This window comes from Nannobrachium achirus (genome assembly GCF_963921795.1).
Source record: "Nannobrachium achirus genome assembly, chromosome: 20".
Lineage (NCBI taxonomy): Eukaryota > Metazoa > Chordata > Actinopteri > Myctophiformes > Myctophidae > Nannobrachium > Nannobrachium achirus.
The window spans coordinates 44,117,449-44,140,781 of NC_137827.1; the positions used below are offsets into that span (position 1 = coordinate 44,117,449).

At 44.3% G+C, this 23,333-nt stretch overlaps 1 protein-coding gene across 1 annotated transcript in view; it reads left to right on the forward strand.

The window, feature by feature from the left end:
* Positions 1-23,333, forward strand: part of col12a1a (collagen, type XII, alpha 1a) — a gene marked incomplete at its 5' end in the record, with an annotated part of 123,432 nt that overhangs the window by 31,054 nt on the left and 69,045 nt on the right. Inside the window, 11 exons of the mRNA XM_080750443.1 lie at positions 2,170-2,439; positions 7,443-7,709; positions 9,232-9,424; positions 9,798-9,919; positions 13,042-13,191; positions 14,311-14,430; positions 14,954-15,118; positions 16,207-16,353; positions 18,374-18,510; positions 21,035-21,164; positions 23,150-23,295. Of these exons, the coding sequence (XP_080606569.1) occupies positions 2,170-2,439; positions 7,443-7,709; positions 9,232-9,424; positions 9,798-9,919; positions 13,042-13,191; positions 14,311-14,430; positions 14,954-15,118; positions 16,207-16,353; positions 18,374-18,510; positions 21,035-21,164; positions 23,150-23,295 (1,847 nt within the window). The remainder of the gene's footprint in view (positions 1-2,169; positions 2,440-7,442; positions 7,710-9,231; positions 9,425-9,797; positions 9,920-13,041; positions 13,192-14,310; positions 14,431-14,953; positions 15,119-16,206; positions 16,354-18,373; positions 18,511-21,034; positions 21,165-23,149; positions 23,296-23,333) is intronic.

The following is a 23,333-nucleotide window of genomic DNA, read 5'->3' on the forward strand; positions in this document are numbered from 1 at the left end:
CAAAACATCACTGCGAACTAACCCACTACTGTGCCGTTCTCCTCCCCCGACACTCTCTCAGGGAGAGAGCGAGAAAGAGTGGGGGGGACATGCGCACTCACACACACACGCACGCGAGCGCGCGCACACACACACACACACACACACACACACACACACACACACACACACACACACACACACACGCACACATCTGCGATTGTAGCAAACACACTTTCACAGATCGGGTTTCTTCACTTTCAATGGAAAATGAAAGTGCTGGCAGGAGAGGGTCCGAGGCGGTGTGATCGGTGATTGGTTTTGCAGAGGTTTTTCCAAGAGGCTCTGATTATGAAGGGAGTAAATCACTGTTCAAACAGACCCTGAGGGGTTAAAGCGGAGACAGACGGGACGATTGCTGGTGGTTTATCGCCGGTGCTGTCCATTTTTGTCCATCGCATGTCTAGCCTACTTCCTTAGCATTCCGTGTGTATCTGCATGAGAAATCAAGCACGGCCCGAGACAAAGGCAACCGCCTGCGTGTGTTTCTTCCCCCCCGAAAAGCATTTTCAAAGCAAAGATCCAACACCAACATCTTACAGCACTTGATCTGCATTTGAGTGAGGCGAAATTGCTTCAGTGCCTTTCAATAAACCTGACAAAGTGATACGTGTTTTTTTTTTCAAATGTATAGACATCTTTTGAAAATAGCAGATCTGCAAGCTCACAGATCAGAGCTTGTAGATCGGCTATTTTCAAATGGCTGAAATGTATAGGCTGAAGTGGTTACTGTATGTTTTGTAATAATAACTAGTAAGACGCCTCAGGGCGATATGCAACCTCGCCCATGGCCATCTGGCCAGTGATGTATATCGGACCAGTTACCCATATAATGGAGAACCCTGCATGATAGTATGTGATGTCAGAACATGCCCATATATGGGCATTACCAAATATGGGCATTCCCAGATATGCGCTTAATATTGATGACATCGGGACAAGGATCTCCATATATGGGCATAAAACGGACAAGGACGTAATTCATTTGCAAGTGTGACTCGTGATGACATCAGCGATCTCCATATATGGGCATAAAAGGGACATCAAGCCAGAGAGTGATGTCAGAGCGGCGAACCCATTCTGTTAACACTCAGGACGCCACCATTCACTTGCGCTTTATTTTGAAGAGCCCCGGAAGCTCCGTGCGTGTGCACGTGGGTGTACACTGACGATCCAGGAAGGAGATCTGTTTGTTTACAAACGGTCGCGAAAACTAAAATCCTAACCGGGGCCGACCATCACGGCATAGTGTCGCCGTGAAGACAAGCTGATCTCGGCCTCCTCGGCGTTATTTGCACCTTATTTCGAGATAAAGCCGTTTTTATGTTTCAGTATAGAATAGGAGTCAATGGATAATGGCCGCTCTCGGTTGCTTCTGGCTGCGTTGCGTCATGACGTATGCAGTTTTTTCTTTCACCAGCACCCGTAGCAAGCGTCTGAGATGCGGGTTACCATGGAAACCTTATCTCGTCTGTGAACGTGTTTGGCTACCAAGAGCAGCCAAACTGTTAAGAGTGGTTCCCCTGACATCACAGTGACATCAGACAAACGACAAACGACACACCCATAGAACCAGAGTGTCAGGCGTGACAGAGATACTCAGACAAGCAGTGACCGTTTTCATAGTAAACTTGCGACCTACGGTCGGAATCAAAATCTGCAAAGTAACTAAATGTACAATATTTGCCTCTTAGATGTAGTGGAGTAGTAAAAGTAAAAAGTACTGAAAATTGGAAATGCTCAAGTAAAGTACAAATACCTAAAAATTGCACTTAACCCATTTAGGCCTGAACACATTATTACGCAATATTTTATGCTTTAACTATTGAAAAATAGCAGATATACAAGCTCACAGCGCGGCACCGAGTGCCGCGCTGCGAGCTTGTAGATCTGCTATTTTTGAAAAAGTCATGAAAATGTGTGCAAATCTTTGCTGTGAGCTTGTATATCTGCTATTTTTTTATATTTAAAGCATAAAATATTGCGTCATAATGTGTTCAGGCCTACAGTACTTGAAATGTACTTTATACCAATGTACGTTACACCACCGTTTCCTAACTTGCCGCCTCGTAACCTCTTATCCCCCACAGAGCAGTAACCTCTTATCTCCTAACCTCTTATCCCCCACAGAGCTCGGCTCACCCAAAGACCTGGTGACCAGCGACGTCACCGAGAACAGCTTCGCGGTGGCCTGGACGGCGGCGCCCGGCAACGTCCGCCAGTACCGCGTCCGGTGGAAGTCCCTGTTCACGGAGGAGAGCGGCGAGAAGACGGTGCCGGGGGGCGTCACGGCCACGGTCCTGGAGGGCCTCACGCCAGAGACACGCTACCAGGTCTCGGTCTACGCCGGCTACGGCCACGGGGAGGGGGAGCCACTGACGGGAGAGGAGACCACAGATGGTAAGTCACTCGGAATACGCCTTTAATGCGTCCACCATACGTCTACTCTGGGAGCCCCCCTTTCCAGGGGCGTCACAAGGGGGGGGGGGACGTGGGCCCAAGGTGGAGGGGCCTGGAATTATTACATATTTTAGCTATTGAAAAATAGGCACCGAGTGCCGCGCTGCGAGCTTGTAGATCTGCTATTTTGAAAAGTCGTCAAAATGTGTGTGTGTGTGTGTGTGTGTGTGTGTGTGTGTGTGGGGGGGGGGGGGGGGGGGGGGGGGGGGTCCCTGGAACTAAATATTTTGAGATGGGGGTCCGCGGCCAAATAAATATCATTTTGGGGGTCCTTCGCATGAAAATGTTTGAGCGCCACTGACGTAGAAACATAGGTTTTTCAAAAAACCTTAAAAGATTGATTTGAAATATTCAAAGACTTTCTCAAATTTTCACTATCTTTCAAAAATGGCAGATCTACAAGCTTGCAGCGTGGCACCGAGTGCTTGTATATCTGTTATTTATTCAATAGTTAAAGTACCCAGGGCCCAGAATTTGGTGTGACACCCCTGTCTGGGACCCCTCCCCCCCCTTCTCTCTCTCTCCCACATCTCCTCTTCTCTCCCTTTATGTTTTTACTTTTATTTCCTTCTTTCTTTCTTTCTTTTTTTCACCCTCCTCAAAAGTGCAGAGCTAGAAGATCGCGATGTAGCCTAGCGAAAGAAACCATGACCTCAGACGGTCCAGCCTTCGTTTTCATGTAAAACTCAATCGATTCTGCCCAGAGCACCTGGGAAGGATCGCCACAGCCATTTAACGGTCGCTTGGAAAATAAATTGCACAGTAATTAAGCCGACGAATGCGCGACAGAGTGTGTCAAAATTAGTTTTTCATCAAAAACCGCGGGAATGGCAATCCCGACGCAGACTTTAATAGCCCAAATGTGTGGCGAGCATTAAATCTTTTATGCTTTCTGGGCTGCAAATCAAGAGCAGGTTTTGTAATTTATTAACATGAATTATTGCCCTTCGCCGAGCTGTCTGGAAGAGTGACATATAGGTTTCAAAATGATCTAGCAATAACAGGCTTTAAAGCCCCCCCACCCCCCAAACTGAGTCTACTTTTTGCGAGTGATATGGAAAGAATTGACTGTAATGGCTCCTTCTCTGGAGCTCTGGAATGACGTCATCGCAGTTACCTTTCACCTGAGAAGGGGCGAAGGTCACAGAGATATTACTTATGTAAATGGTGGTGATACAGTATGCGTCTTTGTCTCTGGGCCTTTTTTTGCAAGTTCGAGCTTATCGTCTGCTGTCAGGCAGAAACCTTGTATCTCCAAGTTTCTAATTTGCATGTTTGTTTTTTTCGCAAAGCAAAGCCCTGCTTCAAGAGGTGGTGCCATAGTTTTGTACTTTTTCTGTTTTTCATGTGTCTAGGAGGTTGAAAGTACATAATTAGACCCCCTGGTGTGGTTTTTATGAGCAATTATGTATTCTCTTGGTATTTGTTTGTTTTCTCTTGGAGGCTGCCACCTTGTGGTCAAAAGTGTCAGTTAAAAAACACAGATACTTTTACATCACAGAGTCAACTCCTCCCCTAATTACCATTCTCCCAACACTGTGGGGTGTGGCTAACTTCAGCTGGGTCACCATCCACCATGACATCCATGCATACTTAATGAACTGGGGGTGTGGCCACATAAAAACCCAATTTTAACTCTTTCTGTATACTTTTTTGGAAAAAATCTTCCTCCTAGTATAATCATAATACCTGATAATCATGTTTTGGGGGGGGGGGGGGGGGAATCATGGCACCACCTCTTTCACCATACAAGACTGTCGCACAAAACTCGTGAAAATAGACGATCTACAAGCACACAACGCCTCGCACCGTGAGGCGTTGTGTGCTTGCAGATCGGCTATTTTCACTAGTTTTAAATCGTTTTTAAAGTGATAAATAGAAAAAAACGAACGTTTTTTGGACATGCAAGGTTTCCATCCGACAACGACGATATGGCCCCACGTGTTCGTGCATTGATGAGACATTACATCACGTCCATCACACCTGCACCCAGCCTTCATGGGAGATGCAGGCCACAGATAGGCGCTGGTGATTCCCTCGCTATAAGACCGCTCTCTTTGCCAAAATGAGAAAAGCACATTGGATGGAAACTTGCCCCGATCGGGAGGGAATTCATCCACCGGTTAGCGAAACGGAATGCGCTAATGGAAAAATATGTCCAACCATCATTTCGGGTTTGTTGACTCTGGCAAACGGGACAGGTGCATTATGCGCCGAGAGAGCGGCCCCCGAGGCGACTCCGGAGGCTTGTATGGTTTATAACCGTGAGCATTTTGTACGTGGGTTCCTTTTCCTTTGCACCCTCCATTTCTCTCTCTCTCTCTCTCTCGTTCTCTCTCTCTCTCTCTGCTCCACGGAAATCGTAGATCCATTTAGGTCGAGCCACCAGGGGCGTCACAAGGGGTAGGAAAGTGGGACTGAGTTACTGGGGCCCAAGGTGGAGGGGCCCTAATAACTTTATCTATTGAAAAATAGCAGATATACAAGCTCACAGCGCGGCACCGAGTGCCGCGCTGCAAGCTTGTACATCTGCTATTTTTGAAAAGTTGTGAAAATGTGTGAAAATCTTTGAATATATGGATTTTTTAAGCAAACATTTCTAACTCAAATTTTGCTTCTGGGGGTCCCTGGAACTAAATATTTTGAGATCGGGGTCCGTGGCCAAATACATATCATCTTGGGGGTCCTTGACATAGGTTTCTTGCACACATTTTCACGATTTTTCAAAAATAGCAGATATACAAGCTTGCAGCGCGGCACTCGGTGCCGCGCTGTGAGCTTGTATATCTGCTATTTTTCAATAGTTAACATTCATGGGGGGCCCGCAGTGAATCCTTGTACCCAGGGCCCAGAATTTGGTGTGACGCCCCTGCGAGCCACACACTGAAAACTTGGATGCGCTGCTCTTATTTTTCCGTTCATAAAAAAAAACTAAACTCCTTCTGAAGTCAAGATGTCTGAATATTTTTCCTCGGCTCGTTTAGAGGGGTTCTGACAATTCACACTTGCCCTTCCTGTTCTGAAAAGAAGAAGAAGAAGAAGAAGAAAGACTCCATGGCCACCATTTTGGGAAAAAAAAGAAAGAAAAGAATAGAAAAAACATCTACATTTTTGGTTTCCCAACCTGTCCAGCTCGACACGATCGATCTCGTAAAGATGGGTCTGTTCAGTGTATATCCTCGATAATCAAGCTGTATTTGGGAGGGTTTGTGTTCACAAGCATTATGAAAACTGTGCAGATGCCCTGATGAAAGTCTCTGCGGTAGCCAGGCGTGCTAATGTTTACTTTACTCACCCGTAGCAAAGCCAAAGCCCCAGTATTTGCAAAAAGTGCATGCATATGGCGAAATGTGGGCGGTAAATTGTCGTGCGTTCCACTTGAGCCTCGTCCAAAAGGTTACTTTCTATAACGGTGGTTCTCAACCTGTGGGTCGGGACCCGCAGGGGGGTCCCCAAGTTATTTTGGGGGGTCCCCAGATGATTAACTTAATATGCAACATTGTTTTCTCTCTCAACAGTAAACAAACCAACATAAAGTTTAAGTGTAGAGAGGGTTTATGCACATTTCTAAAGTGACAATGTAAGGACTTTTTAATCTCTAAGATGACAAATTCAACTTTGGCCAAATTGTCTCATATTAGAGGCATAAATTGTGAAAATAGCCGATCTACATGCTCACAACGCCTGTGAGCATGTAGATCTGCTATTTTCACAATAGAACCGTATTATACAAAATGTAATGCCTCAACTCTTAGTGCTTGTCAGGGCGTGGGGGTCCCCAGTTAAAATATGATTATTGTGGGGGTCGCGGCCTGAAAAGGTTGAGAACCACTGGTCTATAACGGTGCACCCGTCCATCCAGTGGTGTAGAGTAACGTAAAGTAAGTAGATTTACTCAAGTACTGTACTTAAAGGAGCTATAGTCAACTTTTTCATTGTAGGGCCGACACTTTGTTTACATCCTAGTCTATAGACTAGAATGTAAACAAAGTGTCGGTCTGACAATGGCCAAAATGATTATTTTATCATTATTTTACGCTTTTTGTGGTCATTTCTGAATAGAAACACATATACAGTATGAAGCTTATTTCATTATAAAATATTTTCGAAAAAATATATTTATTTTAGCATCCGTTTTTCAAGAAAAGGTTGACTATATAGCTCCTTTAAGTACAACTTTGAGGAATATTTACTTTATCCGGAGTATTTCCAAGTTTCAATACTTTTGCTTCTGCTCCTCTACATCTCAGAGGCAAATATTGTACTTTTACTCCACTTCATTTATTTGACAGCTTTAGTTACTTTGCAGATTTTGATTATTAACACAAAACATACATTAACCACGTCTTCAGCCCTATATTTATTTCGGCCATTTGAAAATGGCAGATTTACAAGCTCACAATGCATTGAGAGCTTGTAGATGCTGCTATTTTCTAAATATTGTTATGCACATGATACATTTGAAAACTTGTCAAACGAGAAATTTTACGTTTGTACTTTAAGTACATTTGATACCAATACCTATGTACTTTTACTCAAGTAAATTCTGAATACGGGAATTCTACTTGTAACAGAGAGTATATCGTCGTTGTCGGGCGGAAACCTCGTATCTCCAAGTTTCAAATTTGTACGTTCTTTTGGAAAGTAAAGCCCTGCTTCATCATACAAGGCCGTCGCACAAAAGTAGTGAAAACAGCAGATCTACAAGCACACAACGCCTCGCGTGCGAGGCGTTGTGTGCTTGTAGATCGGCTGTTTTCACTAGTTTAAATCATTTTAAAAATGATAAATGCAAAACGAACGGTATTGGACATGCAAGGTTTTCACCCGACAACGACGATATCTACATTGCAGTATTGATACTTCCAAGTAAAACACGCGAGTACTTCGTCCGCCATCGCATCCATCCCTTTTCATCCTCACTTTTCCCCCTCTCCTTGCAGTCTCGGCCGCCGACAGAGTGGTCGTTGTCTCGGAGGAGACGGAAAAGAGCATGAAGGTGACCTGGCAGCCGGCGCCTGGCAACGTGGTCAACTACCGCGTCAGCTACAAGCCCAAGGAAGGAGGCCGCCAGCTGGCCGCCAAGGTGCCCGGAGGCACCACCTCCACTGTCCTCAGACGCCTCACTCCCCTCACCACCTATGAGATCATCGTCCACCCGGTGTACCGCCAGGGGGAGGGCAAGGCAAGACAAGGGGAGGGAACAACGCGTAAGTTCATTTTTATGTTTTTTTTTGCCATCTTATAGACGGGTTTCTAGTCCACGTTACACTGATAAAACTAGATGCGTGCGCAGGGTCGGTACCAAAATTAGCCAATGAAACCAGCGCTCCCCAAAACAACAGGTTTGGGGATTGGACGGAATTGATTACATGATACAGTCAGCTGTGCATTTAGTCTCAATTTTTGTAAACAAGAAACCCGTCTATTGCGACCGTAGGTCGCAGTTTAGTATCAGAACCGTCACATCTTGACCGTATCTGTATGTAACGCTTGTCTTTTTTGATTGACTTTTTGATTGACTCTCACGCTCTCACATCACGCTCTGACATCACGCTCTGACATCACTGTGATGTCAGGGGAACCAAATCCCTTTTATGCCCATATATGGAGATCCCTGTGATGCCAGGGGAACCAAATCCCTTTTATGCCCCTATATGGAGATCCCCGATGTCATCATATCTGTGATGGATCTTCATATATACCAGGGGTACCAGGGCACTGGGGTCTCCATATCGTCGTTGTCGGGTGGAAACCTTGTATGTCCAAAACCGTTCGTTTTGTATTTATCATCTATAAAATGTACTAAACTAGTGAAAACAGCAGCTCTACAAGCACACAACGCCTCGCATCACGAGGCGTCGTGTGCTTGTAGATCGGCTGTTTTCACTAGTTTCGTGCAACAGTCTTGTATGATGAAACAGGGCTTTGCATTACCAAAAGACGTACACATTTGAAACTTGGAGATACAAGGTTTCTGCCCGACAGTGACGATATTGTATCAGAACTGCCACATCTTGACCGTATCTGTATGTATGGGTAACGCTCGTCTTTTTTGTTGATTGACTCTCACACTCTCACATCACTCTCTGACATCACTGTGATGTCATGGGAACAAAATCCCCTTTATGGCCATATTATGGAGATCCCTGTGATGCCAGGGTAACCAAATCCCTTTTATGCCCTTATATGGAGATATGGAGAATTGGAGATCCCTGTGATGCCAGGGAAACCAAAGCCCTTTTATGCCCATATATGGAGATCCCTGATGTCATCAATATTAAGCCCATATCTGTGATGGATCTTCATATATGGGTACCAGGGGCCTCCATATATGTGTAACTGGTCCGATATACCGTATTGATTGATTGATTGATTGATTGATTGAAGAATTTATTAGAAGTTTGCAATAGAAAAAAGTACAGTTTCATGACAGTACAAATCACTGGTACAAGGTCAACTAAAAGGAGATCCTAGAAAGCCGAGGCTTATTTCCACAGGAACCACACTTTAAGTATCTCATGTAACATTGAAAGACAGACGGATATCACGTACATCACTGGCCAGATGGCCAAGACATGGCGCCACCTCGCCATTTAGGGCGACGTCGCTTTTCGCCTTTAGGCGTCTTACTGGTGTATGCAGTATTGCTCCGAGTCAGGGTTTTCCTTTGAGTATGTGTAAGGTGCGAGGTCTAGGTAGGTCAAAGTCATGTCTTGCTTTCTTCTTCAGTGTCACCTTACAAAGGACCCAGGAACCTGCAGACCTCAGAGCCCTCCAGGACGAGTTTCCGCGTCACCTGGGACCACGCTCCTGGCGACGTGAAGGGCTACAAGGTCAAGTTCCACCCCATAGGTGACGACATTGACCTGGGAGAGCTGATGGTGGGGCCCTATGACAACACCGTGGTGCTGGAGGAATTAAGGTGGGCTATGTCACTATAACCTCTATCTCTATGACTCCTCCTCGTGTTCAAATTCTTTGATGCATTTAAAAAGAAATACATATTTTCTGTCTGTTTTATTTATTTTCATTTTACTGTTGATGGTTAATGTAATGTCTGTATTTTGTGGTACTTGCTATTGTTTTTGTGTACATTGTAATGTTAAAGCAGCTATGCTGCCAAAAATGTGGGCGTTCGACACACAGTGTACTTGTATAAATGTAAGCTAACAGAACCTCAATAAACTAATATATAACAAAAACAAAATACATATTTTAGATACTAATTGGTTCTGGAGAACGTCCTATTGTAGATTGTGATACAAGGTTTCTTTTGGATTGCTTTGGTTCCACAGGGCTAATACAAAGTACATGGTGAACGTACTAGGAATCTTTGATGGTGGAATGAGTATGCCACTGGCTGGCGAGGAGAAAACCACGCTCAGTGACGCTCCGGAGCCACCTCTCATATACCCGGGTAATATACCTCTTCTTCCATATCCAATCTTTTAACCCATTTAGGCCTAGAAATATTGAATGCTTTAACCAGTGACAAATAGCAGATATACAAGCTCACAGCGCGGCACCGAGTGCCGCGCTGCGAGCTTGTAGATCTGCTATTTTTGAAAAGGTTTTGAAAATGTCTCAAATTTAGCTTCTGGGGGTGGTCCCTGGAAGGCTGGAACGACCGGTAGATATTTTGAGATGGGGGTCCGTGGCCAAATAAACATCAGTTTGGGGGTCCTTCACATTAAAACGTTTGAGAACCACTGACATAGTAGTCTCTCAAGAACAGATTAACTGAGCTCCGGTTAAGTGAAAAGGACCTTTGATGATGGCTAGCCAGATTGCTGACATGGAAACATTTTCAAAAAATCTTAGAACGATTCAAAAGGCACTTGTAGAATCGGGTCAAAATTCTAACTTTCACGACTTTTCAAAAATAGCAGATCTACAAGCTCGCAGCGCGGCACTCGGTGCAGCGCTGCGAGCTTGTATATCTGCTATTTTTCAATAGTTAAAGCATAAAATAATGATACACCATAATGTGTACCCGTTCAGAATAATCTGACCAGACCACATCAAACACACACGTTATCCTGCCAAAGGATGAGAGACAATTAAGAAGTTAACAAGAATGGCAAAAAAGAAAACCCTGTTGGCGTCGGTTATTATGAGATGCTAAAGCTGCACAAAAAGCTCGTATTGTAAGAGTTATCTGAGACGTCAGCGCTAATATCGATTAGATTGGTGAATGACGCTGTCACAATGGTTCTCACCACTTTAAAGAGGCCGGTGTCTGCTATATCTTGTGTCATTGTACAGTAACGGTCTGACAATGGAGACGCGTATCACACAGTAAACGTTTTACTTTAGGAAAATACACTCGCAGCCCATAAAAGCTGATGAGTTGCCCTAAATGCCTTTCCTCAAAGCTAATTGTCCTCGCGAAATAACAGATGTAATGACAATCCCACGTCGGCTATTTCTTACTTTGTGTCATTCTGGACTCGCTCGTTTTTCATCCTCGTGTTTTTTTGTTTTTTTTTTGTATTTAAAAAAAAAAAAAAAAAAGATCTGCATCCAGGCAAAGCCACGGGGCTAGAACTGACCCACAAACGGTTCTAATCTGTTTGCAATTACGAAATGTTTTACAACCTCGCGAGTCGAAGCGCGGCAGGCGGTGAGTGCGAGGAGAAGGAAAATGTTGTGAGTTTGGACGGAAGGTCTCCGGAGGGGGTTGACTTGACCCCTCAGCTGTGAGCTCCCCTCCTAATAGGGAGCAGATCCACGTACAGTGATGGGGTTACGCTCCCAAAGATAAACCAGAAGGCGATGGGAGATCTATTACCTCTGTTAGTTTCCAACAATCCGAGGTGCAAGGAGACACAGGGGTGCATGGGGCCTCAAAAAAAGACGCATACCTGAAGTCAACTTAACCACTTAAGTCATATAACTCAATACATGGCCATCTACAAGCTCACAACGCGCCGCATCGCGATGCGTTGTGAACTTGTAGATCTGCTATTCCAGAAATGTATAGAACCTTTGAAATGTAGACTATAACAACATGCCCAAAACAGGGAGGCCAAGTTGAAAGTGGTTAATGTAAACCTCCTATCGTTTTTCTTTCCCCCAATTAAACTATTTCCATGCCTTTGAAAGGAGGTTTTCCCTTCTTTCTTTTTTTTGGAGCGGCTGCGATCAACAAAGTAAAAGTAAGCAAGCAGTGGATTTACAGAGCCATTTAATGGGCCTTGGACAGGATTTAATTTATTTGGCGAAACGCATCGCGGCATGCCAGGACAAACATTACGCCAAAGCCAATAAACTTTTCCCCTCGTCCGCTCGTCTCAGATAACTCTTAAAATATCCTCGGAATATTCATCTGTTGCATCTGTGTACCTGGAATAGAGCGAGCAGGCACATGTTTGAGTATCTCTCTCTCTCTCTATCTCTCTCTCTATCTCTCTCTCTCTCTCTCTGTCCCTCAAACTCCAGCCATCTGTAAATCTGGGATGGGAGGGTGGTTAAGCGTGGGCGGGGGGGTTAGCGGATAAAGGGGGGGAAAGAAATGTCCGTAAATCACACATCATGTAACCTGTTTTCAATTTGCAGACAGTGGCAGGTTTGCGCAGCAGCGTCCATGCCCCCTAGCGCATCTGCCCCCCCAATTCTTTTTAGGTGCTCTACGGATGAGACGCCTTCCTTTTCATCGTCAAACAGGTGTCTGGGGAAAACAGAAAAGTGTGGAATTCACAATAATCTCCCTCGACAGAGGAGAGCCCAGTCATATGGGGAGACCTGTGCCAGATGCCTGCTCCTCAGACGCTCAGGTCACTGTGTGATGCCTCTGCTGAAGGAAGAACCACCAGCAGTGACAAACTGCCTCGACACGTCAAGAGGACATGAAGACGATAATTACCACACCTGGAAAATAAAAATGTGCTCTGATAAAAATGGCTCGTAATACAGTAGTAGACGAAAAGGAAGGGAGTTTTTTTTTTTTTTTTTTTTACTACTTGCCTGTAAAGAAAATTAGAGGAAATGTGTTTGTGTAGCAGTTATGGGAAATGTTTTTTCTTTTCCTTGTTCTTTTGATGTTAAGCTCTGCAGGATAAATGCCAGTTATGTCATGTTATGTCATGTTATGTTATGTTATGTTATGTTATGTTATGTTATGTTATGTTATGTTATGTCACTGACCTGATTTCTGTCCTTTTCCTTCACGGCTCACACCTCTTTGAACACAATCTAAGTCACATTTGATCATGCTATTATAAAAAAAATTATATATCGTCGTTGTCGGATGGAAACCTCGTATCTCCAAGTTTCAAAATGTGTACGTTCTTTCGCAAGGTAAAGCCCTGCTTCATTGTACAAGGCCGTCACACAAAAGTAGTGAAAACAGCCGTGCGAGGCGTTGTGTGCTTGTAGATCAGCTGTTTTCACTAGTTTAAATCACTTTTTAAAAATGATAAATACAAAAAAAACTGTTTCCACCCGACAACGACGATATATATGATCTGGTTCTCGCTTGGAACCTTTTGGCCCGGCTCTTGATAATGACTTTCTACCCCTTCGTTCGAAACCTCTCAGACGTGGCGTGCAAGACCAAGGCCCAGGCCGACATCGTGCTGCTGGTGGACGGCTCCTGGAGTATCGGCCGTCTCAACTTCAAGACCATCCGCGCCTTCATCGCCCGCATGGTGGGAGTCTTCGACATCGCCCCCGACAGGGTCCAGATCGGTGGGTGTTAGGGCATTCACGAATAGTGATTTTTAGTATTGGAATTATTCGACCTCAAAGTATTCGAATAGTCGAATATTCGACAGGACTGGCAAGTACAAGAGGCGAAGATTGTGAAAATAGCCGATCTACATGCTCACAACGCCTCACGTTGTGAGGCGTTGTGAGCATGTAGATCTGCTATTTTCACAATATTTATCTGCAGAATCGAGTCACATTAAATGTAATACCTACAATTCCATGTGCTCGTCAGGGTGGGGGTCCCCAGTTCAAATATGTTTATTTTGGGGGTCACTGCCTAAAAAGTTTTGAGAACCCCTGGTCTAAAGCATTTAAAAAAATCATCCACCAGGGGTGACAACTCATTCTTATGACTTCCTATCTAGCCAAGCTTTATAAACTATATATTTTTAAAGAGAAAACAATAAAAAAATAAAAAAAATAAAATATTCGACTTCGGTGAACAGCGTCGAATAGTGACTTTGATATTTGAATATTCGAATATTCGAATATTTAGTGAATGCCGTAGTGGGTGTGCGCTTGTAGTGAACACCAGAGGTGTAAAGTAGCCAAGTACATTTGATCAAGTTCTTTAGATACTTTTACTTTACTGGAGTACTTCCAATTTTCAATATTTTTAACTTTTTCTACTCTCAGAGGCAAACATTATGTTTTTAATCCACTACAACATTTTGACAACTTTAGTTGCTAGGTACTTTGTAGATTTTGATTATGATAGCAAAACATACATTAACCACTTCAGCCCTATGAGCATGTCGGCCATTTGAAAATAGCAGATCTACAAGCTCACAATGCGTTGCGATGTGGCGCATTGTGACCTTGTAGATCTGCTAATTTCAAAAGCTTTTTATACATGTTATACATTTGAAAATGGGACAGTCTGCAAAATGAGTACTTTCTACATTAAGTACATTTTGAATCCAATACTTCTGTATCCAAGTACATTTTGTTTACTTTAATACTTCTAACGGAATATTTCTACATTGCAGTATTGATACTTTTTCCACCACTGGTGCACACGTATCTTAGTTTCCTGTGACGTCTATGGAGTGTGGTGGATGGGGTGACGTGTGACAAAGGGTTTTGTGTTGGTTGCAGGTTTGGCTCAGTACAGTGGTGACCCCAAGACTGAATGGCACCTCAATGCCCACAAGACCAGAGAGTCACTGCTGGAGGCCGTGGCAAACCTGCCCTACAAGGGAGGCAACACGTTGACCGGTAATGTTGCCCTTTTGCCACTTCTTAGGTATTAAGAGCCGTCCTCACCGAGACACAACATACATTTCAAAAAACATTTCAGTAATGGCAGTGGTGAATCCTATTCCTATCTGAGTCACTTTCAGAGCGATTTGATGAATGAAAGAAAAACAGACATCCAGTCAAAATCATCCGAATTTACAAGGTGTCATGTTCAGCACTTCATATTCAACACATCAGAAATGTTTACAGAACGTTATCATTCATCAGTGTGGATGCTCACATCATCATTATAGCTTTATCTTTCTATATCTGTTTTTCTAGGGATAAGTGGAAAGATATCTCTTTCTGAATCTGTTCATACTGTGAGATCCTATAGTTTATACTCCTAGTTTGAGAACCGATATTGTAATTTGAGTGAAATTCCTCATTTTCCATGCATCGTTTGTAATGTTTGTGGCTCTGTGTGCTGGAGAGAGTGGCAGCAGCAGTGCCCAACCAGTCTGATGAAGGAACCTGTATAATATTATGTTCTCGTTTGCAGGTCTGGCCCTGAACTACATCCTCCAGAACAACTTTGACGCCAACGTTGGTATGCGGCCAAAGTCCCGTAGGATCGGTGTGCTGGTCACCGACGGAAAGTCCCAGGATGACATCATCACCAACTCCCAGAATCTGCGTGACCAGGGCATCGAGCTCTATGCTATCGGTAAGTTAGAATTTGTGTTAGGATAGTTTGGGTCTACGGTTTGGATACTTTAGGATTTTAACGATTCCGGTTTCTTAACAATTCCTTCTTAACTCATGGGATGCCCACGAGGTGTCTACACGCCAATCTCTTTGATGTCTCTGGAGGCCCACGACGCGTTGACGTGTTTACTGTATTTACAGTATTAACTTTAAATCTCACCGTTAGGTTGGGGCTACGCATGGATGTAGCCCATTAGCCGCTAGTCGCTTCGAGTCGACGCTGAGAGCATCGCACGGCCGTTTTTCTCCATATACTCCAATGCATTTCCCCATCTTTAACGCCCTTTATCTCTGATGTTTGTTTTATGGCTAAAACTGTGGCGGGGTGCGGCAAAATGTCAACATTTTGATCGGCAATGAACAGTTATGATCAACACTGGTCCATACAGAAAGTTACACAACAACATCCTGTCTGCGCTCATGTGACCAAGTGACGTCATGACGCATGCATTGACGCAGCAGGGCCGGATTCAATACAATGGTGTTGGGCCTGGGCAGCGAGAGGGGATAAATCCAGGGGCAATCCAGGGGCACCCGATGTGTTAATGGTTCGATTCCTTGACGATTCCCTTTAACGGTTCCTAAAGTGGGTTCCACATGGACCCCTGCAGGTCTGTAACTCTGAGAGTGTACAAATGGAACAACATTTGTACACTCTCAGAGTTATGGTGGTCCCTGAAATTAAAAAGTTTGATTGTAATTGCATAGCAGACGTGAAGTCCACATACTAGCTCTGTCAGATCTGTGATAAAACCAGTTCCAAATGTGATTGAACCGATTCCTGGTTCCTCAATGTTGGATCCAGAACTGAAGGAACCAGGAAAATCGGTTCAAACCCCTATTTGTGTCCCTTTTCCGCAAGCTATTATTTCTCTCGTTTTGTGGTCCAAGTCGGTGTAGGAAGTGGACTCAAGAATGTCCAAGTCCTAAGCTAAACACATTCTTTGTGTGAAAGTGTTAATGTTCTTGGCTCACCGTCTTCAACCACAAAGCATGTAGCGGAGGAAAATGTTGCTAATGAGCTGTGACTCTGTGGCCGTTGCTTAGGTGTGAAGAACGCAGACGAGAACGAGCTGAGGTCCATCGCCTCCGACCCAGATGAGATCCACATGTACAACGTGGCCGACTTCTCCTTCCTGCTGGACATCGTGGACGACCTCACGGATAACCTCTGTAACAGCGTGAAGGGACCAGGTACGCAGCAAGTTATTATGCAAGGGATCGCACCCTCATTAGGGTTATTTGTAGTGTTTGGGCTGTATTTGTATTTGGGCTGTCACAATTATTACATAATCGTCTAATCGTGATTATTTGACATAATCGTGATTATTTTTCATAATCATCATAATCGTTTCCATGTTGAAAAACGTTCATATATTTAAAAAAGAGTCAAAAATAGTGGAAATAGCAGATCTACAAGCTCACGCGTTGTGAGCTTGTAGATCGGCTATTTCCACTATCAATGTTCTTTTTTAAGTATAAAGTTGTCAAATATGTCAGTAATTTCTCTGTATATTTAGGTTATGTGTCATATCTACCATGTGCAACATCAAAGGCTAAAAGCCAAACAGAAATGTAATTGTCATTGACAAAAACACAATTAAATCGTTAATCGCAATTATTTGAGGGACAAATAATCGTCATGTCAAATGTCATAATCGTGACAGCCCTACTGATGTGCATAAATATTCTGATATTCAAAGTGTCGCGTGTTTTGATTGACCACATGAGGCCTAGTCTTCCTATTCTGGGGGGCGAACGATCTGCACGCGTTGCGATGTGATGAGAGCTTGTATATCGGCTATTTTCGGTGAAGATATTTCATGTACGGGGAAAAACAATTGAGGGCCTATTATAGACCCCTGGGGGTCAACTGTGTATTATAGGGTTCGTGTGGTTAAATTACACGTTCACAATCGGTTTGAGTGCATTGACATGATGTCCTGGCTAGCCTTTATGCATAACAGTTTACAGATATGCCATATAAATATATTGCATCCAAGCCCCACAGACACTTCCTACATGTCTGAAGGTAACCCGAGAGGCTAAGAGCCAGCCAAGCCCCTGGAAATGATCACAGATCCTCTATTCTCTTACACACCGGTTCATGCTTTTTCCTTTGTCACTGGAATTACAAATACTCTGTTCCTTAATCGAATTAAAGAGCTGTTATTGAATACGGCACACAAAGCTAAATTCTCTGAGACCATCTGCCTTTGTAGCCGGAGTGGAAAAATACCTAGTTTTTTTCACCTGTGGCGACAAAAATGCCCAGGCTGCGTTGGAAAGAGTAGTGGCATGAGGCATTATAGTTTATGATCTTTACCGGGCCTGCTAAACAACGGGTTATGCCTGCGTTCCTTCTTTCGTTAACATCAAAGCGCTTTCAAATCACCACCTCAAGCATTGGGAGGCGGAAGCTGTGACCCATATTCATAACTAAAAGCACTGCATCTTTCTGCCCCTTGCTTTCCGGTCTCTTTCCACTAGCCTAGTCTGAGTACATCAATAAAAACATAAGAAAACATAATATAACTGTGGTCCTTGATTATGATTGGCTGAGCCAAGTTCTAAGCTCTAGTAGCGTGCACTATAAACACATTGTGTGACTTGTGATAAATATTACTGCGCCAAACAAATTGCTACTTTTGTGGGACACTGGAGTACTGTCCGAGGAAGAAGGGCATTCATTTACACAAAAAAAAAACGTAAAAAGTCAAAATAATTTGGTCAAAATTCTATTTTTGCCATACAAAATGAGCACACTGACAAATAAAGATCTAGACCTAAATGACCAATACATGTCTGTAACTCTGAGAGTGTACTAATGGAACCATACCATTTGTACACTCCCAGAGTTATGGGGGTCCTTGGAAATAAAACGTCCGAGGACCACTGTCCTAGTGGACTCCTAATGTGTCATAGTAAATCAGTGTCATACATATTCCGAAGAAAACCTGGAGACTGACATTCAGCAATTGGGACTTCAAAATGATCAAAATAACAACATTATAATGGTGTGTAAAAAACGAAATCTAGACTTGGCCACAAGTCACACTTTTGTCCGTGTACAGACAAATTGATGACCCCTGGTCAAAACACGAAACATGAGAGCCTGAGGTTTCTGCCCGAACAGCGACGTACTGTAGTAATGTTCTCCTCTTTCTCTCTCTCTCTCTCTCTCTCTCTCTCCTCCCTCCGCCTGCCTGAGAAGGAGGGGCCGAGGCACCCACTGACCTGGTGACCTCTGAGGTCACCCATCACTCCTTCAGAGCCACCTGGAAGGCCCCCGAAAGCCCTGTGGAGAAGTACCGCGTGGAGTACATGACCGTGTCTGGAAGCCCCCAGCAGGTAGACGACGCTTGCGCGCGCACGAACACGCACCTGCACACACCGTTAACCTTACACCGTTAACCCGTAGTACTTTACTACTCTACGTGGTAAAATCACAGTTTTGATTAAATTTAAGCCTGATCCAAACAATTGGGTCCCGTATAAAGTGTTCATTTGGGTAATTTTTTTTTTACCCCTCTTAAAAGTTAAATTACCCCGCTCAATTTTCCCAAATCCCTGCAGCTGTGAAAAACGAGCCCCAGAGCATTGTGGGAAACGAAGTGTCATTTTAACGTTTTTTTTTTTCATCTTTTTTTCTTTTTCGTTCCTATTTTAGGGGAGCTTAGCTCAGCTCAATCCTTTTCACTCACTCTGGCTACGGCCGGGGGGGGGGGGGGGGACTCTGCTTAGACGTTCCCACTCCGGCCAATTAGCCTAACCTTTGTGTTGGCCTTTTGGTGTGTGTGTGAGTGTCTAAATTACAATAGAATATGACAGGAACGAGGGCAACACAAACACAGCTTTCAGTTTTAATGGAGGAGAAAGGCAAATGATGATGAGCTGATGAGATGTGTAATAATGGCTACATCGGACAAGAGAGCCTCTGGCTCCTCCAGGATGTATGGAAGAGATCCATTTGTAGCGTCTGAATCCAATTACTTTTCTGGAGTTTGTTTGTTTTTGTCCGGCCCCCATGCTCTCGCTTGTATGTGAACGCAGTGGACGAGGTTTTATTTTTGTTAGGGGATCTGTAATTGAATCCCCCCCCCCCACCGCACGCACGCACACACACACACATGCATGCATGCACGAGCGCGCGCACACACACACACACACGCGCGCGCGCACGCAGGGCTCGGACCCAGCTGAGTTTGGTCAGAGGCTTCTGCGGTTTTAATTGGACACCCATTAAGAACCCCACTTGGGCCAACACTGAAAACAGATAGATTTCTTTGTTTGTTGTCTCGCATAATAGATGTTCTGTACCATCGTAAACAAAACCTATTGTTTATTGGGTTTACGTTGGTGCAGAGACAGCAGTCACCCCTCGCGCAAACACACACACGCTCGGGCCGTGATGTGCGCGCGTGCACAGACACGCCCCTTAACGTGCACACCACACTTTCACCCACACGGAGGTATTTAACTCTGAGAGTGTACAAATATAACCAAATGGGACCCATAAAAGGTCCATTTGGTTGCACTTCTCCTAGATTAGTGCACTCTGGCGCCAAAGTATCTCATTTCCAATTAGTTCAGAATGCAGAAGCAAGACATAATAAAACCATAAGAGCAAAGCACATTTTTTTTTTAGGTTTGCGTCATCATTTTAGAATTAACTTCAAGGTTTGATTGATTACTTCTTAAGCATGGCTCGGCATAGCCCCTTCTTACATCCCAGACCCATTTTAACCCCACATGAGTAGGAGCATGGCCTGAGATCCTCGGGCAGAGCCATTCTGGTCGTTCCAACGTCTAGACCAGTGGTTTTCAACCTTTTTCGTGTCAAGGTCCACTATTTGGACCTCCATTTGACCACCATTTGATGAGATTTAGCCCCAAAGACCCAAAACCGTGAATAATTTGGTCATTTGTTGTTAAAGATCTATAAGAGGGGTCCATTTGGTTATCAACTCAACATCATTTAGCTGGGGACCACCTGGAACCCCCTCAAGGACCACTGGTGGTCCCCGGACCACTTGTCTAGACTGTAGACAAAAGGTGACCGGGCCCTTTGCCACCAGGGCCCTATTTTTCAGCCTGGTGTGACCTTAGGAGATCAGGCCCGGCACGCTTTTCTCTTTTAAATCACTTCTTAAAACAACACGCTTTTATAGACTTTGTCTTTTTACTACCCGATTAGCCTCGTTTTGGGTTGTTTCCCTTTTTCATGCTCTTTTATCTTTTATGTGCCTCACACACCTGTGTACTTTTATGCCCTTTTATCAGGGACGTGCTGGGCCCCTGATTCAGCCTGGGAAAAAGAGTTGGAGAGGCCCTCATTGCGCGCTATAGAGAGAGATCTCTCTCTATATCTTTAGCGCTGCTGCTACTCAAAGATTTGTGACAAAGTGACAAGCCAATGGGCCAATTACATGAGTTATATTTCGTTGTTGTCGGGTGGAAACCTTGTATGTCCAAAACCGTTTGTTTTGTATTTATCATTTTAAAAATGATTTAAACTAGTGAAAACAGCCGATCTACAAGCACACAACGCCTCGCACCGCGAGGCGTTGTGTGCTTGTAGATCTGCTGTTTTCACTACTTTTGTGCGACGGCCTTGTATGATGAAGCAGGGCTTTGCTTTGCGAAAAAAATTACAAATTTGAAACTTGGAGATACGAGGTTTCTGCCCTAGAGTGAAGATTTACTTTGTTGGCTGCCCAGCCCCCAAAATGGAACAAAGGTTGACATTTTATTTAATTTTTTTTCCCAATGGCCAGCACGTCCCTACCCTTTATTGTGTTTCTCGCACGTTTTTTTACATTCAGTGCTGCGTGTAACTGTGTTTGATGTGCATTATTGTTATGATCATCTGTAGGTGTTTGTGGACGGTACCCAGACCACGGTGGTACTGCAGAGCCTCAGCCCTCTGACCCTGTACCACGTCAGTGTTTACTCCGTGGTGGGAGACGAGAGCAGCGAGCCTCTCAAAGGAGCCGAGACCACACGTAAGTCTGCGGCGCAACGCCTCACATCGCGAGGTGTCGTGCGCTTATATGTCTACTATTTTCAGTGCAGCACTCTTGTATGATGAACAAAGGCTTTAATTTATGAAGAAACCATACACATTTTGAAGGTGACACGGATGCTTTCCCGGATTGAAAGGTATAACGATGTACGTTATTTAGGCTTTCTCATGGTGGAAATGGGTTAAGCTAAAATAAATTGTAGACTTCGAGACCAGCAAGTACTGTACCTAATCTATAGCAGTGGTTCTCAACCTTTCAGGCCGCTAGTTTAAAGATTTGGATCGTTTTGGACCGATCCAAGATAACATGTTCTAAGAGCTCCAGATCAGCAGGATATTGTCTGATCAAAGCAAGGTTGCACAGCACATATACAGCACTGTGTGTTTACCCGCTGACTGTAACTCCTGTGTGGCCTCCATTCATCAAACGTTCAAAAGCAGAACATTGTCATCTCGTTTGTGAGACCACACGTGGGTGCATAAAGACAGCATTAGCTTAACTCAATCAACGTCAAGTTCATTTGCAACGGACTCTCATTGAGGTTTCGGGGAGAAATTTGGCGTCTTTCATGTCGTCCTTGGTTGTTGTTTTATTTGCGCTCTCCAGAATAGCACAGTTTTCATGCCGTGACTTATACCACTATAAAAAAAATCACACATAAAAGAACTCTACTGTTGACTTTAGACTTGAAATAGCACATGAAATCAGCCCGGCCCGTTCATGTTGCAAACGCGCAGATTTGGAAGGATTTCTGTGGCCATTTGTGCATCTGTACGCATCTTGCAAGAGAGTGCGTTGGTGAGTACTGTGTAGGCCCACAAGCATGTATATACATGCTATGTAGTGTAATATACCTTTTATGTGTAATGTCTGTAAGATTAAACGTACTGTGGACATATGAATGCTTTTGTTGCGACCTGGGTTTGGAGCTCTCACCATCACTGAAAGATGTGACCTTATAGAATAAAATACGCTACATGACAAAGGTACTGTAATAAACTCCGACGAAACTCACCTCACCCCCTGGGACCCTTCTCTCCCTGTATCCCTTCTTTTGATAGATGCTACTGTAGTTATGCAGTATGTGTGTTGCTTACTTTTTCAAGTGTTTTTTTCTTTTCTTTTTTTTTTTGCTTTTTCTTTTACTACAAATGATAAGAATGTTATTTAGAGCGTATTGTTTAGAAGACAGATCTAAAGGTTTGATGTTTACCTGAAACACTGCAGTTTGTTGTCTTTGAACTCGCTTGTGTGACTTATTGTTGTCGAGGGTTCATGCTTACTCTGCAGTGCACTTGTAAGTCACTCTGGATAACATTGTCTGCTAAATGCCTAAATTGTAAACTGTAAATGTAATTATAAATGTAATTGTCATGATCCACAGCGTCAGTGGTTCTCAACCCTTTTCAGGCCGTGACCCCCATCCCCCAAATAATCCTGTTTGAACTGGGTACCCCCGACCCTGACGAGCGCTTGGAGTTGTAAGAGTTGAGGCATTGCATTTTGTTTAACTTGTGAAAATAGCCGATCTACATGCTCACAACGCCTCGCTTTTTTGCGAGGCGTCGTGAGCATGTAGATCTGGTATTTCCACAATTTCTGCCTCTAGTTATTAACAATTTGGCCAACGTTTAATGTGTCATTTTAGAGGTAAAGGCAGGTGAGTGAAAAGGTACTTCTTGAAGGGGTCCGCTCACTATCCCGACGGGCCGCTGTTCCGACTAGCGTCGGCAGGTTAGTTACTGAGGTACGGTTACTGAGGTTAAGTTTAGGGTTAGGGGTAGAGTTAGGGTTAGTTTTAGTGTCAGAATATCGGCCCGTCGGCACACTGATGCGGACCCCTTCTTGAACTGAAGATCCATTGAATAAAAACACCTGTGACTCTATGTCGACCCCTCTCCCCCCCGTTGCCTGTATCGCAACCCCCTCCGTCGTCCGTCCTCCCACGGCCTCTCCTCCTCCAGTGCCCCTGAGTGCGGTGAGGAACATGAGCGTCTACGACGAGCAGACCACCAGCATGCGCGTGAGCTGGGAGGCAGCGGAGGGAGCCACGGGCTACATGCTGCTCTACAGCGCCATCAACGCCACCCAGCCCGCCCCCGAGAAGGAGGTCAGAGCAACGTCCCCCCGTCCCACCCAGTAGCCCCT